General features: G+C 41.7%; 1 protein-coding gene across 1 annotated transcript in view; it reads right to left on the bottom strand.

Annotated features, from left to right (window-relative positions):
• GRID2 (glutamate ionotropic receptor delta type subunit 2) overlaps nt 1-15,390 on the bottom strand; it is a 282,427-nt gene that overhangs the window by 77,474 nt on the left and 189,563 nt on the right. The window contains exon 11 of the mRNA XM_018907012.3: nt 13,778-13,973. Coding sequence (XP_018762557.1) covers nt 13,778-13,973 — 196 coding nt within the window. The remainder of the gene's footprint in view (nt 1-13,777; nt 13,974-15,390) is intronic.

Here is a 15,390-nt window from a genome sequence, read left to right as displayed (position 1 = left end):
GACATGGCTTGGGAAAAATGTTAGCACTTGAGGCCAAATTTTTGATCCAAATTTTTGAAGATACTGCTGCTGATAGCCACCTAATAGTTTTCATGTCAAATTGTGCTTCTGAGCCTGCAGTAGCTGTGAGCCTCCCCTCTATGAGGGATGAGCAGACTGGTGTCCCCTATTGTACCAGTTCTCAGTGAAAGCCCATGAATGAGGTGACAGGGTGTTGTTCCCAGTCCAGCAGCTCTCAAGTGCCTGCTTTAATGTCACATAAAACAGGACCGTGCCCGGAACTCCTGCCAGCTGTGAAACAAAATGGAAAGGTTTTCAAACTTGGCTTTGTCACATGGTGCTGACCACATGCAGTTTAGAAAGCAAGGCCATGCCATTTCTCCATGCTGCAGGGCACAAAGTATTGTTTTCAGTGTCTTCCAGAGGTAACAAATTCAGACCTTTTTGGACCAAGTTATGTTGCAGTGTCTTGAATCAATGACAAGACGTGTCCTGGCCATCAAGATCTTGTAAAACAGAGTATTAAAGAACAGCATCCAGGACTGAATGGAAGACTGAAGAGAAATTTAGAGGTTCCTTAGGAATTTGTATTTGAGTCAGGGACAAGACTCACTAAAGGGAAGGAGCCATGTCCTAGATTTGTTTACTCACAGGGTGAGAATTGCTAGAAAAGCATCATCATTTTTTGACTGAGATGGGTAATTTTCTTCACAGCAGCTAGTATGGCCTGTGTTTTGGATTTGTGCTACAAACAGTGCCAACAGCACAGGGATATTTTCCTTACTGCTGAACTGAGCTTGCACAGGGTCAAAGCCTTTGCTGCTCCTCCCACCACCCCAGCAGCGAGGGGCCTGGGGGAGCACGAGGGAGGGGGCACAGCTGGAACAGCTGGCCCAAGGATATCCCACACCATGTGACACCATGCTGGGCATATGGAGCCAGGGGGAGAAGGGGGGAACATTCAGAGGGATGGTGTTGGCCTTCCCAAGTGTCTGCTACACGTGAGCCCTGCTCTCCTGGGGATGGCTGAACTGCCTGCCTGTGGGAAGTGGGGAACAGACTCCATATTTTGCTTTAATGGCTTTTGTGGCTTTCTCTTTACTTGTTAAACAGTCTTTATCTCAAGCCATGAATTTTCTCACTTTTACTCTGCTGATTCTCTTCCCCCATCCTGAAACGAGGGGAAGTGACAGAGTGGCTGTGTGGGGCTGCAATACCAGCTGGGGTTAAACCACGGCTGCATCACAAGGAAATCCTGCTCTGAGGTCAGAGAGATAAAACAACACAATCTTCCACCCTCTGATTGATGCTATGACCAGAACCCTTACAGACTTTTATAATACAGCTACTTATCTGCTGGGGTTTTCATTACAGATGCATTGTGTTTTCCACCCATCTTGATACAGCCCCTGGGACTGATATCTCTCCCTATCTTACATTCAGTGGGGAATGGGATCTGTTTTATTTGATTAAATAGCCCTTCTGCAAACAGCCATAAACACCAATCAGCCCCCATGCAGCAGGAAAGCTTTAGAGCTGGGAATAGTAAACAGTTCTCTCCTGCCATTGTAATTCAGGAAGGGAGTTGTGCAGCCTATCTAGAGCAGTTATTTCATCCAAAAGAATAGAAGAATGATATGTGATTACAGCCTAGTTAAAATGCTTCTTAAAATACTCCACATGGCATTTTAATCCTCTCCTCCCATAGCTTGGCTCTTGGAAAGAAACTCAATTTATTGTAGTCACATCTTCATACTGGACAACTCTGCCACCTAATTCAAATGCAAGGAGACATGAACTGCTTGATGGCACTTTAACTAAAGAGAATAAAAGGTGGAAAAACCCAATAATAACTACTCCTCAGCCTAAGGAAACATTCTGCTTATTTAACAGAAGAACTTTAGCTTTGTATTTTTAGTTGACACACTTCAGGAGGGCCACTTGGAGCCTCTGCACCAGGTGCAGCCTGACAACTTGTGCAGAGGGGACTTCCTGCTTACTGGAATTATCCTTTAAAGACATACCCCTACATCCCAACCTCAGCCTTTTGCTGGCATGAGTATGGTTTAATCCCACAAAAGTTAATCATAGGTTCTGGCATGCCTCTGAGGAATCACTTTTGTGTAACAACTGTCCGGGCTGACCACCTGATCTGCTTCAAACTGGTCCTCTTTCTCCTCTCTCCCTCCTCAAACACAACATAATGACTTTTTCCTTCTAACACCATGAATAAATAAATAGGTTAAACTAATGGAAATGAATCAATGAAATAATATATTCCAAAAGAATGCAGTTTTACCAGAATATTTCCCACTCTATATATTGAAATGACTGTCAAAAAGCAGCCAGCAGCAAAAGTCTGCTCAGTCTCCTGTCTCCCAGACCAGATCTGTTTTCAGATTAGATATCAGAGATCTCTACCTGTAAAACTTCAATGTGCAATCAAATGCACACAGGTATTTAGAAGCACAGACCTGGAGTTTTTAAAACAACCACCATTTTGGGGATGCATAGGGTTCCTCTTTTGTATTGGAAAAATTACACTTTTTTGGGTTTTATTTCTCCCCATGGTATCTTAAACTCTCCTGTTTTGAGACTCAGATGACTTTAATGGCAATCATCTGTTTTAATTATATCTTCTGATATCTTAGAGGCTTGATATTTAGAGACTAGAAAGGCTGTTTTTTTTCCCAAGTGCTCTGCTAGTGCTTTTTAGTTTGCAATTCAATTTTCCTGTGCCATTCTTATTACTTCACTAGCATCTCATTGCTTACCAATATGTTTATTAATGTATTGCCTATTCATGGATGATATTGAAAAAAATTGCTGTTGGAGCAGATGCAGGCTGTCCTCATCTAACCACTTTTCTCTTTTCTCTAACTTCCAGCTCTAAGAGTTTCAGAAGGAAAAAATTCTCTGTCTTTAATTAGGAACTATGAAGTGTCTTACAGTGGAGACTTCCTACAGATCTGCTCACTGCAATTGCTTTTGCTGGTCTCCAGAACACACATTTTGTTTGTTTGCTAACAAGTTGTTGAACAGAAATTACCTAAAGCTATCAAAACTGTTTGATGAGTGATTGGTATAGCAGCTCCAAAAACCTGAGACAAGCTCCCTCTGCTACCTCTCATGCTTCTCTCGTGATTTTAGACTTGCAGCCTCACCAAGTCATGCTTTAAGGCTGGAACAAAGGGGATGGATAAAAGGCACTCTCATTATTTCTATTCACCTCTCTTTTCTGTTGCATATATCCTTTAAACCACCTGACATTTGATCCCATCACTTGCATTTGTTAAGGCAGCACAGAGTATTTGGGTATTATTAAAATATGCTAATACACAAAAATGACGGCTGGAAACATTTAAGCAAGAAAAAGAATACACTGCCAATTCTGTGCCTGGAGCAAGAGTGTGCTCTCCTGCCTCCATCCATGGATCATGAGACAGAGCCTGCATTTCCCCTGTCTGTGTGTGATACACCCCCAGAGCAGCCCACCACACCAGGAGCCTGCAACTGGGCTTCAAAGTGACAGCTGGAGTTTGGGAAGGCTTCATCTGACTGCTAATGGAAATTGTTGCACAGATCAACAGTGAAAAATTGTAAGCTGATGGAGATAACAAAGGGGATGTGTAACACTGTGGAGAGGTGAAAGGTGGAAAGAAGAAAGAAATTAGAGAGCTGGGGAAAAGTTGGAGCTGCTGTTATCCAAACAGAGAGGACAGGGGGTCAAAAAGCAGACAAATGAAAAAGTAAGAGGGAGGAAACCAAGTGAAGTGAGAATTCAGAAGGAAAAGAACAAGCAGAGCTTTCTGGAGCTGTGTAGGAGTCTGAGCAGTCCCCAGACACTCTTGGGAGGGTGGTGTTATTAATCTTCATCAACCTAGAAATGTTACAGAACCTCTGCAGGAAAAGCACTAAGTTAATGGAGATAAAATGGAGAAATAGGGGCTCACAGGACCAGAATAACAGATGCCTGATAACTTGTGTGTCCCCTGTAGCCAAACAAGAGTGCTCCAAATACCAAACTACTCTTCTTTGTCAGGATAACAAGAATGCAAAATGATGTAGCAATTTTTGACAGAAATTTTCCACTGATGCTTTTTAAAAGGGGATCTGGAACTAGACTTAGACACAAAATAAAATAAAATGTGTGGTTGCTAAACTGCACAAATTCAAATTTTTTATCAGCCTCCCATATGAAAAAGTCTGCAAGAGATGACCTGAAGAAGTAAAGAGATAACTTCAAGGTATTTTTTGCTCATCCCAAGCTTTGCTTCCCTAGAGATTGCACAGACACAACCCACATCTGATGTGACCAGACCAGGAAAACATTCCTGGCAGTTTGTAACTTCCATCAGGAGTCCCTCTGGTTTAATAAAAGCAATGAACATGCTACTCCAAAATCCAAAGAATGGAATATCCCCCCACAAGCTGCTGACACAGGAGGAGGTTCACTACTCTGTGGCACCTCAGCACAGCTTGCTCATCCCTCATCATACAGTTTTTGGTCATTTAAAGCTGTTGGTCACAACCTTTGTTGCCAAGGCAATGCTACAGATCGAAGAGCCTGGGAAGGTAGCATATAAAATTCTAGCAAAAGCATTAGAGGTGCATTTATGGCTGGAAAAAGTTACAAACATTTATTATCCAGCAGAAGTTTCCTTGCATTGCTTTTTCACTTTATACATATCCAGCATGTTTTCACTGTAAGATGCCACACCAGAACCAACATCACTCCAGCAGCAGGGCCCAAATAAGCACTGAAACCTTACTACACTACAGTGGCCCCTCAGTACCTTTCTGCCCCAAAGAATCTGCATCTCCCAAACCCTTCCTGGCCCCTGCAGCAGATAAACTTTGGTTTTAATTGAGAGCACAACATGCAGCAGAACTTCCATCTTGCTACAAATATATCTGTGAAGACATTTCCAGTCTTTCACTCCTTAATAAATCCTGCATGTGTTACTCAGGAGAGGGTTTGTAACAGCACCCAGGAGAGCTGTTTCTCTTTCAGACCTCTCCTGTGCTAATGCATAATAAATGCACTCATCACCTACTAAACACTCACAAACCTTTTCTTTTACAGAATATGACAACAGCATTGCTCTGGTAGATGTAAATATGCTCAAACTAAGCTACTCATTTGTAGGGGTGGGTTCAGCATCCATTTCTGTTTAAACCATCCTTTCTAAAAATGCCTTCCAAACAGAGTGTGACCAGCTCAGAAAAATTAGGCAACAAATAATACCAGCAAAAAGAATTCCTGTGAGCAATTATCATATGAGCATTCTGGATATGCTCATACTTAGCTTTTACAACCACTGACTGACAATGCACCCTTTTTCTTAAATTATTTTCCTAATTTCAGTTTTCTTACACCCTGATACCTTCCAAAATCTTTGATCCCGTAAAAATCCCAGCTTCAGCTGGGAGCAGATACAGAACTCAGAATTTCTACAATTAATCACCTGCCAGTGCAAATGAAAGCAGCATTCATGCTGCTTGGCAATTCAGAAGTTTAAAGTCTGCCATAAATAATGCCTGGGATTATGCTATTCAGATGTGGTAGGGCCATGGAAACAAATGGGGATGCATTGGGAATTGCTACCTGACTGCCAAGTGCCCAGCAGCAGAAAAAGATACCAAGTTGTCACACAGGAAGCCACAAGTGTTCCCACCATGCCTGCTTATCAGACACATCCAAAGTTCTCCAGAAACAACAAAAAACCCAACAAACCAACTAAAATCAAAACAAAAAGAAATCCCCAAACTGCCATTTTTTATTTCAGCATCTGGAGACTGGGGGCTGTTTCACACACAATCAGTGCTACTAACACACAAAAAATTCCACTTTTTGCACCTGCCTGAGGGTTATTTTAGACCAAAGGGCTGACAGTGTGCCCTGGCCTGATAGTGGCAGCTGCCCCTTCACTCCTGCAGAGCTGCTCTCCTGCCATCAGGATGTACTCTGGGTGTTTTGCTCATGAGCCCAACTTCATTAGCCCAGTTCCACATCAGAAAAACATCAAGTGAAATCTTCCCCTCACAAAGGAATCAGTTTTCCTCTCTGTTCTGCCCTATAAAAAGATGAGTGCAGGGTTAGACACAGGCCAAGGTGTGAAGTCCTGAGCTCTGCATTTGGCCATCAGGATGAAGGATGGGGCTCACTCCCCCATCCCATGCTCAAAGGGCTGTCATCCACCCTCTCTCCAGCTGAAAAGTCTGGACTCAGCTCTCTGCAAAATGCAGTTCTACAGGACTGAGGCAAAATTAGCTCCTCAGAGTATATTTTGCTGTTTCTTATTTTTATTGCCATTTCTAGTCATGGAATATGATCTTTCTTTGCTAGGCACTGTACAAAATAAGCCACTAAGGAAAATAGGTTGCCATCTTAGGCATTCCTGACCACCCTCCAGAGAAGAAAATTGCCTGTCTACAACAGCAAAGAAAGAAACTTGGACACCTAAATTAGATACCTCAAGTTACATGTGATGAGGGTGTATTTATAGGCATTGACAGATCAAGGTGAAGCAAGGTTTCAAGAGAGAATTATCTTTGAACACAAGATGGGGAGAGCCCTAAATAACCAAGTTTTCAGGCAAACAAGCATCTGAAAACAAGCAGAAAACTTCAAGACTAGAAAACTGCCTCTGAGATTAATGCAATGATATTGTTGTTAATCAATGAGAACATTCAAAACAAATATGTAGCTGGCACCATTGAAGTTGGAGAAATTGAGAAATAACAAGGAGCAATTGCCCAATAAAATCTTGCCCCCCCCCCCCCTATTTTTTTATATTGTATCAGACTGTTAAGAACTTTTAGTTCTCAGGCTCATCTTTTGAAGTTAGGCTGCAGCTTTCCTTTGAGGATGAAGGCTGAAAGGTCAGGCACAGAGAGGTTGTTTTTTGAGAAATACTATTCATCTGACAATGGTGGTGTTCATTAATTTAGTTCATTCTGGGGTAGAGCAGTTCTTTGGTTTCCCCCACATCCCATCAATGCCAGTATTTAGATGATTATCGTGTGTGTTCCTCTCTCCCCTCTGATTTGGCAGCTGTAAAATAAACCAAAGGGAGGGAAAGAGCATAAAGAAGCAACAGAACAGAGCTGCTCAGCTGATGGGTAGCAATCATGGCACACCAGAGACCTGGTTGTCAAGGTTTTTGTTACTGCAATAACAAAGGGGAGTGCTAAGGAGTTTGAAGGAAAGACATGACTCCTGTCTTGAGGGAAAACATACCTTACAGAAGGGTCCTTAGAGGAAGCAAAAAGATACTTGGCTTGAGAAAGGAGTTGCACTGGAAGCTCACACAAATGATTTCCAATTCAGAAATGAGAAAGCTGCAGGGAGAGTCAGAATTCACCATGAAAGGCCTTGAAAGTCAAGGCAACTTCTGTTTTTTTTTCTTTTCTTAAACCCAGGAGCATTTTCAATGAAACTAAATGCAAAAAGAATTCTTTATAGAAGCCTCAGAAAATAACAATGAAAACTACTGAAGTGACAGGCTGGAGGTTGGGTAAATCATAGACATGGTGTGGAAAGTAAATTGGCAAGACTTACCTAGACACAGCAGCAACAGAAAGAAAATTCAAGATGATGAAGTCAGTTTCTGTAGGCTTTAGGTTGAACCACGTTAGTGGTCAGACACGAACAGACAGCAGAGGAAAACACACAAATTTTATTTCAGATTAAATAAACTCAGCTCAGTTCAAGAGAAGTGAAACTTCAAGTTGTCTCCATGGAGCCAATTTTTTTGGACTTAAGGGAAAGAAATGAGTTAGAGACAGAGAAGACTCTGGTCTCCTGGATGTAGGATGGCCCACAAAAAATTCTGAACAGCTCTGGAAAGTTCTCCAAAAAACTGAGAGATGAGAGAGAGAGAGAGACCAAGCAAAGACATTCTGCCTTCCTTCTTCATGGAAGGTAGAATTCTACAAGGCACAGCCCCACAGGAGGACAGCACTCAGTGACACCTGAGGTTGTTGAAGTGACTTGGGGGTATGCAGACTGACCTTTGAAGAGAAGTCAGGAGTGACTTGGGTGGCATTTCAGGGGGAGCAAAAAGGGTGAGGTACATTCAGTACCATGTAAGATGAAGCAGGAGAAGATGAACTCAGAAAAAACCTTCCAGAAAACTTTGTCTCCAAAGGAATACAGCAATAGTTGGCTTGCTTTGGGGCTGAATGAACACGTGTTCATGTAGATCCATTTCTTGATATGTAGGCTAACTCAAATTTTGACTTACCCATTCTTTTGAATAAAGCCCAACTCTGCAGAAAATAACTTTCACAGGTGTTCTACTCTAGATAAAACCTGTGAAAACTCTCTAGAAAGTCAAAGTTTGATCAGACTTTCTTATATACTCAGAAGTGTTGGTGAGGGAGAGCAAGCCTTTAGTTAGACATACCCTGAATTCTGAGAAAATGTGGTTGTAGGAAAAGTTTTGCATTTAGTTTTTAAAGCTATGCACAGAATCTGCTTCATGCTCTGTTAACTGCCACAAACCAGTTATTGTACTTCCCAAACATGCTGAGCTCCTGAGCTAACCCAGATAACTATTAGCCTTTTGATAATGCCTGAAAGTAATGCCACGCTGTGTTTGTACAGCTTTCTGGTCAAGATTCTAATTCTTATCACTGCTGTAAGTTTTTAAAAGCCCCAGATATGGCAGTAAAGATACACATAATTATAGGGAAAAAAAGAAAATGAAGCCAGACCATCCATGATAATACAAAGTAAGGGCAGTCAGTGCCTCTGGTACTGCAAGGCACCTGTCAGCTCTAAATCATGGACTGTGCAGGAGACAGTAATTGCAGAATAGACAAACCTTCAGCTGTGGGACTGAACACTTCAAGGTCTTAAGGGTACTTGTCAATCTTATTACTTGTAGAGCAGATACAGAACATCTCATCTGACCAAGAAGCATCAGCTCCAGAGGCAGAATCAGGGAACCAGGGAGCTGGGATCTGGGTTGGTAATTAGCCTTCTAACCAACAGCTGCAGAGCACATCGCCTGCTGGTGAATTGAGATATACTGGAGAACTGTCCCAGCATTTTTAAATGCTCTCACCTCTTTTGCTTCCTATCCCTTTCTTAGCCACTGCCAAACTGCTGAATCATGGTGCACATCCAGTATCCTAAAAGTCTGTCTTGGTTCTCTTTTGTTTTCAGTGTTTTTTTAATTGGGCTACTCCGTGGCCAGAAATGTTCACAACAAAGATGTGTGGACTGCCATACATTAATTAGATTTTTTTGTGGTGCAATCCGTGAATCTGCCAAAAGAATGGCAATTCCAATGGCAAATTTGTGAGGATAATTAATAAATTCAGGAGGGGTTTTGGCCCATCAAGATAAGTCTCCATGACGTTGCTACTGCTGTAAACAAATTAAGCATATCCACAGCCAGTTATTAATTTGCTCTAGCACAGAACTGCAAATTGTTATTATCCCTTTCTTCCCCATACAAATAACCTTAGCAGAGCTTTGCTATGGTCTATTCATAAATATTTTTACTGTTTACTTTAGTGCCATCCACAGTGTCCAGGGAAAACAAACAGGCTTGTGTGCTTCCACTGGCATTGCAATTAGGATCACAAGAAAATCCAAATCTCAAGACCAAATTCCTTTTGATGCTGTGAGCACATCAAAAAGGAAATACTATGTGCCTACAAGTTTCTCTTAATGCACCAGCCAGAAGCATTATTTCACCTGGCAATAATTCACAAGTTTCTGAGCAGTTAAATATTTCACAGATAGAGTTAAATAGACAGAAGAGGTTTCAAATGCATTCAGATTCTGCCTGGGAAAGGAATTTTCCACTCTGTACTACTGAGAAGAATGAAGATGCTGTAGGCTATGGTATCATGTTCAGAGGAACAAGGTGGGTAGGATAGGGCATTAGGCACTATTATACTCCAGGGAGGAAAGAGCAGACAGGGGCACAATAGAGGCGCTTCATTATATTTTAAATGGGAATAGTTCCAAGGATAGGAAAGCCTGTGGTGCTTGTAAAGGATTAAGCAGGGTAATGTGCTTTTTAAGAAGACATAAAGAGGTATGTAATGTGATATCTTTAAGCCTAAATGATTTTTCTTGGAGTCCTCAATGAATGTTTAAGCAGGCATGACTTGGGCCTCTGTAAATCCTCTCTGAATAAATAACTTCCGCAAAAATAGAGATTCCTAGGACAGAATGAGATGCATATTTCATAACCTATGCAAAAAAAAAAAAAAAAAAAAAAAAAAGGAAAATAAATTTGAGACACACAAAACACTTCGGAATAATAAAGAAAAAGGGAAGATAAAAGTGAATATTCTCCAGAATTATCCAGGCTTATAAAAAAATATAGCTAACCTCCCCATCCATTTTGATTTGACAGTGCAGGAAGACAAACAACTGAGTGCTTCCCTACCATATATTCAGACCTTCAACAGCTTTTTGCTGTCTTTTGAGACAGGAAGAGACAATAAGTGGAAGAAAATTTCTAAAGTGCCTGTGCTTTTCAGGCTGTCTCCTGTTTGAGGTATTTAAAACTGCTCTCTCTTCAGGGTAAATCTATCCAGCTGCTCTCTAGCTGGACCTGTGGTATTTATAGCTGATCGCTGTGGATGGAGCAGGAGCACACACGGTGGTATGTATGCACCAGATTTATGAGAGGAACAGGACCAATAAATATCAAAACCTGAAAACTTACAATGGCACCATCTTCCCATCTTATTTCTCTTGTCTGCCCTGCCCTCCTGCCAGGAAAGGAGGCCAAAGCAGGAGAATGTCTGATTTAAAGTGGGACTGTGCAATCACTGTCATTTGGCAGTATTGTATTTGCACTCACACAGGTGCCACTCCCCACAAAGACACGGGTACAGCAAGCAGGCAGCCCTGCTGAGTGAGAGGGGTGAAGTGCTGAGTGAATCAGTGGTTGGCCTCTCTCCTCTTCCCCCTGTTTATATATACATTAGCATTAGACTGCTACTTTCCTCACAATAAAATAGTGCCAGCTCCACTGGAGCTGTCAGGATAAAAGCAAGACAAAACTAAAGAACTGAGATTTTACAAAAATATTTTAGGAAGTGTCTTCTGTGGAAGCTCCTTGCAAACCTCATTTAAGCTCTGAGGTGGTGCAGCACGGAGTGTTGCTAAAGATGGGAGCGTCCACTGCATCCCTGCACACTTCTCTCCCGTGGTGGTCCCTCCTATCCAATCCCTTCGTGGTCATTACTCAGCTGAGTGGGAGTCCCTTTCCCTGTACCAGTCTGGAGCACTCACTAAGTCTCTCCTGTCTCACTTGGCACTCCAGGAAGGTTTGCTGAGCTGATGCTCTCACAGAGCCTGGACAAGCTGCTGTTCAGTCACACTTTGGTGCTGATGAATGGAGGAAACAAAATGAGGCACAGAAGAAGAGCTGCTGGTGTATCTTGCCCAGGGTTATAATCAGGTTAACAGCTCTGATGTTGCCAGCTAAATTCATTAAAGACCCTGAAGAGCATTATGAAGCATATAAATAGGCCAGGGGACTCATCAATTCTTTCTGAAATGTTTTCATTTTCCGAAATGTGTTACAGAGATTATAATCTCTGCCTTTTATCACATATCTTTAAAATATTAGTTTTCCTCGCCTAAGATTAGCTTTTAACATCACTTTCTTCATGCAGCTTTCTTCCCAAGCAGGCCAACTACCCAAAAGCTTCTGGTGAACAGCAGATGGCAAATAATCTTCTGTGCAAATTCTTCCTGCAAATTGAAGGAAGGGAAGAAATTGTGCACCCACAGGTAGATGTGTATGTTGATTAGAACCAGACCTAAGACCTCTGTTTTTTTTAAAACTGGAGGCTGGTTGGCTTGCTTACTTGACACAACTTAGTTTTTGACATCATCGTTTGCCTATTCCTGGGAAATTAAGAACTTGGATGTTTCTGGGTTTTTAGGTTTTAGGACAGCAACTCCCATGTCTCCAAGAATGAAAATTCAAGGACTGTAATCTGGAATTACCTTCCAGCAGGATATACCATTGGTTTGGTTCTTCAAGCTAAAAGCTGTTAGTGAGCACAGCTGTGTCTGATGTACTCTGGTTTTTTGATCCTTCTGAAACTCATTTTATAACTTGGGAAGGGAAACCAGAAGGAGGGAAGGTTCTTGGTTTTGGGCTTTTCATATATATATACAAAAGGCAAATCCCAGCTTTATCAGCCACTTACAAACTGAGCTAAAATATGTTCTCTCAAAAAAAGCAATTTCCTCTAGCCAATAAATCTTCAGGCCCTTTTCTCTTGCTCTTTCAGCTTATGACTTTATCTAAAAGGGTTTCAAAAGTGCAGTTCCCCAGGACCTCTCTTGCCTCTTTTTTAATGCTGTTTAGTCCTTCAGAGGAGAAAATATGATCTTGTTATCCAGAGGCTGGATTGGGGATTTTTAAAACTCAAAATAATCTTTGTTGTTTTTTTAGTTCTTCTATTATCAAGAGTTCACCAGTGATTTCATCATTCTTCTAAATATACTCTTTTCTCTTGTTACTATCTAGAGTGAGAACATCAGAAATGTCAGGTTTTCCTGGCCAATGGATTTTGGTGGAGACATAAAAGCAGAGTTCATCTGGATTTTCAGAAGTCTCTAAATTGAGATTGTAACAATGTGAACACACAATTCGTGGATATTTTCTGTAAGAAATTGTCACATATTGAAGTTTAAAATAAAGTCAGCAAAATATTGTATTTCTTTGATTTGATTTGGAAGTCTGAATATAAAGATACAACGCTAGGGGAGAAGCTTGTGTACAGTCACTCATCACCTTATACTGACTCTTAAACTGAATCCTTTCATGGACTGGTGTTTCTTTAAAAGCTGCAGCTGTCAGCCAGAATGCAGGAGGGAACTACTGCATTCACAAATGTGCCTACGAAAAGCTCTCAAGGTGTCTTTCCACTGCCAAACCTACTACAGAATGTGTTCGTGAGACTCTTTTTAAAGTCAAACCATCCATTCCTGCCTTTGTCTCTCAAAACAAACGTGACCCAGAGCTACAACAGAAAGCCAGGATTTTCAGTATCAGGAGACTACAAAATAAAGATAATCAATATCTTGTATTCTGGGCTATAGAATTCACAGGGATCCCCAACAGGGGGAAGAGAATGATGCATCTGACTCCATCTTATCAGAAGGCTAATTAATTACTTTATTATACTACATTATTCTATATCATATTACACTATATTACATTACATCTAAACCGAATCTGCCAAGCACTCAACTCTGCACTGAATTCCATGACTGTCCCGACACACACACACACACACACTTGGCCCTGATAGGCCAAGGAAACAAAACACCATCACTTTGGGTAAACAATCTCTATACTGCATTCTACCTTTGCACAAACACAGGCACAGCAAATGGTAAGAATTGTTTTGCCTTTCTCTGAGGTTCAGAGAATGCGAAACCCAGAAATACTCCTGGGAAGAACTGTGCCTTACTTTTCTCTGTGAAGAGAAATGTGGTGGACACCGGGATTCTGAGCCCAGTGCTCCTATTCCTGTTTTTGCACCCTAACAAATGCAGCCATCTCCGATAAAAACACCTGTAAATGCTTATTGGAGCAAACAGTCTAGGTACTTACATCTCAAGATGCTATTCAGTGCCACAAACCTGAGAAGTCCCAATCCTCGGCGCCGGTGCAATGGGCTTTCAGGAACTGATTAAAGGCACGATTGCACCAGCTAAGCAAACGTGGTGCAACACAGAGCATCTCCAAAGGGAAGCACAAAGGAAGGGTGCCAGTACCTTCTGGATGCCTGCAGTGGACTCGAGGACGTTGTTCTCGGAGCCGTTGCTCCTGTTGATCATGCGCCACATCTGGGAGTACATGCTGTCCCTCTCGAAGGGGTTCATCCCTTTCACCCGCACGTGCTCGTACACGGCCGAGTCCAGCACGGTGCCGTAAGGAATGTCCGTCTGCCTCGACAGATCCTGCAGAGACCTGGATTGGTGGGGAAGACAAAGAGACAGGGGAGGCTTCAATCCACTTTTTCAAGAGGAAGGAGCTGCAGGCAAACAAAGGGCAACGCAGAGGAAGACAGGTGTCACGACACTTTCTTCTGTTGGGCTTTTTTCCTTTTTTTTATGATTTATGTCCCAAAGAGCAATATGAAGAGAAAGGAAGGGGTGGAAAAACTGAAAATGGATGAAAAGGGAACAGAAGGGGCAAGAGGATGCTGGGAAATGCCAAGTTCCTTTGAGCAGGGGCAAGGGAGAGGCAGGGAGCGTTGGAATCAGAAGCTGCATACCTGCCAACAGAGCAAACACACACACTGCTGTGGGGAGCTGGTGGCAGCACCAGAACTGGGGAAATCCAGCCCAGAGCACCCAGACTGAGCAGCTCTGTGTGCTCCTGGGTTACCCTGTGCAGGGCAGTTGGGTGGGGGTGCTCAGTTCCACTGAACTGTGCATCCATCTCATAGGTCACATCTGCTATTAGTTCCAGCAATAAGAACATTCCTGTTGTACTTTCATGAACTGATTTTTCATCATATTTTCATGTTATCACAGTTCATGTTATTGAGTCTAATAAATTTGTTCTGCTTTACTTATTCTGTATTCTTACCCTTCTCTATAAAACAAAAGAATAACCCAATTTTAGAAGTTTCTAAAACATCCCAAATGAGGTTTGGTCAACCAAACTTGCTTTGAACTTCAAAACTGTATGTTAGAACCATTTAAAGTTCCCTTACCTCTTGGCTTTTATTTTCCTTTCCCATTGAATTGCTCTCCAGTACCTTTGATTCTTTAATGGCACTCATTAAAATTTCAAAGTAACTACCTCAATACGTCTACTGCTTAAAACCCATTACAGCTTTCCCAGCACAAATTAACTGTGTATAAACTGCACAAATCTAGTGGATGACACATAAGGACAATCAAGGAGCTCAGTGCTGTCCTAAAGAAAGCAATAGCAAATTGTAAAAGCTTGTTGCAGACACAGAAAATGCAAACAGCAACGTAGGAAACTCATCAAATTCCAAGCTGTATTTCTAAAAAATGTAAATTTGAAGGCCAGTGAAAATGGCCCTGTGGGGTGGGGATTGGAAGAAATGAAATTCTTAGGTTTAATGAGGATGGCACTGAAGAAAACAGTAATGACATCTCACAGGATTTGTATGCCATGAACAAAACAGAAAGCAGGAAAAGAAGAAATCAATAGAGATCAATGGCAAGAGTTTAGATGTTAGCTGAGTAAAAAAGAAGTCCTTTGAAGTTTAGACATATGGGCTTAGAAAAACATTGACCAAAAGCTAAACTCTAATCAGATAACATATGGTAATTATAAGGAAGGGATAAATGTAATTGTGAGGAGTAAATAACTAATGGCATTTAAACCCCTCAAATCATCTCACTTT

This window comes from Serinus canaria, chromosome 4 (assembly GCF_022539315.1).
Source record: "Serinus canaria isolate serCan28SL12 chromosome 4, serCan2020, whole genome shotgun sequence".
Lineage (NCBI taxonomy): Eukaryota > Metazoa > Chordata > Aves > Passeriformes > Fringillidae > Serinus > Serinus canaria.
Note: the sequence above shows the minus strand (reverse complement) of the source record. Positions and strands in the feature narration are given on the sequence as shown.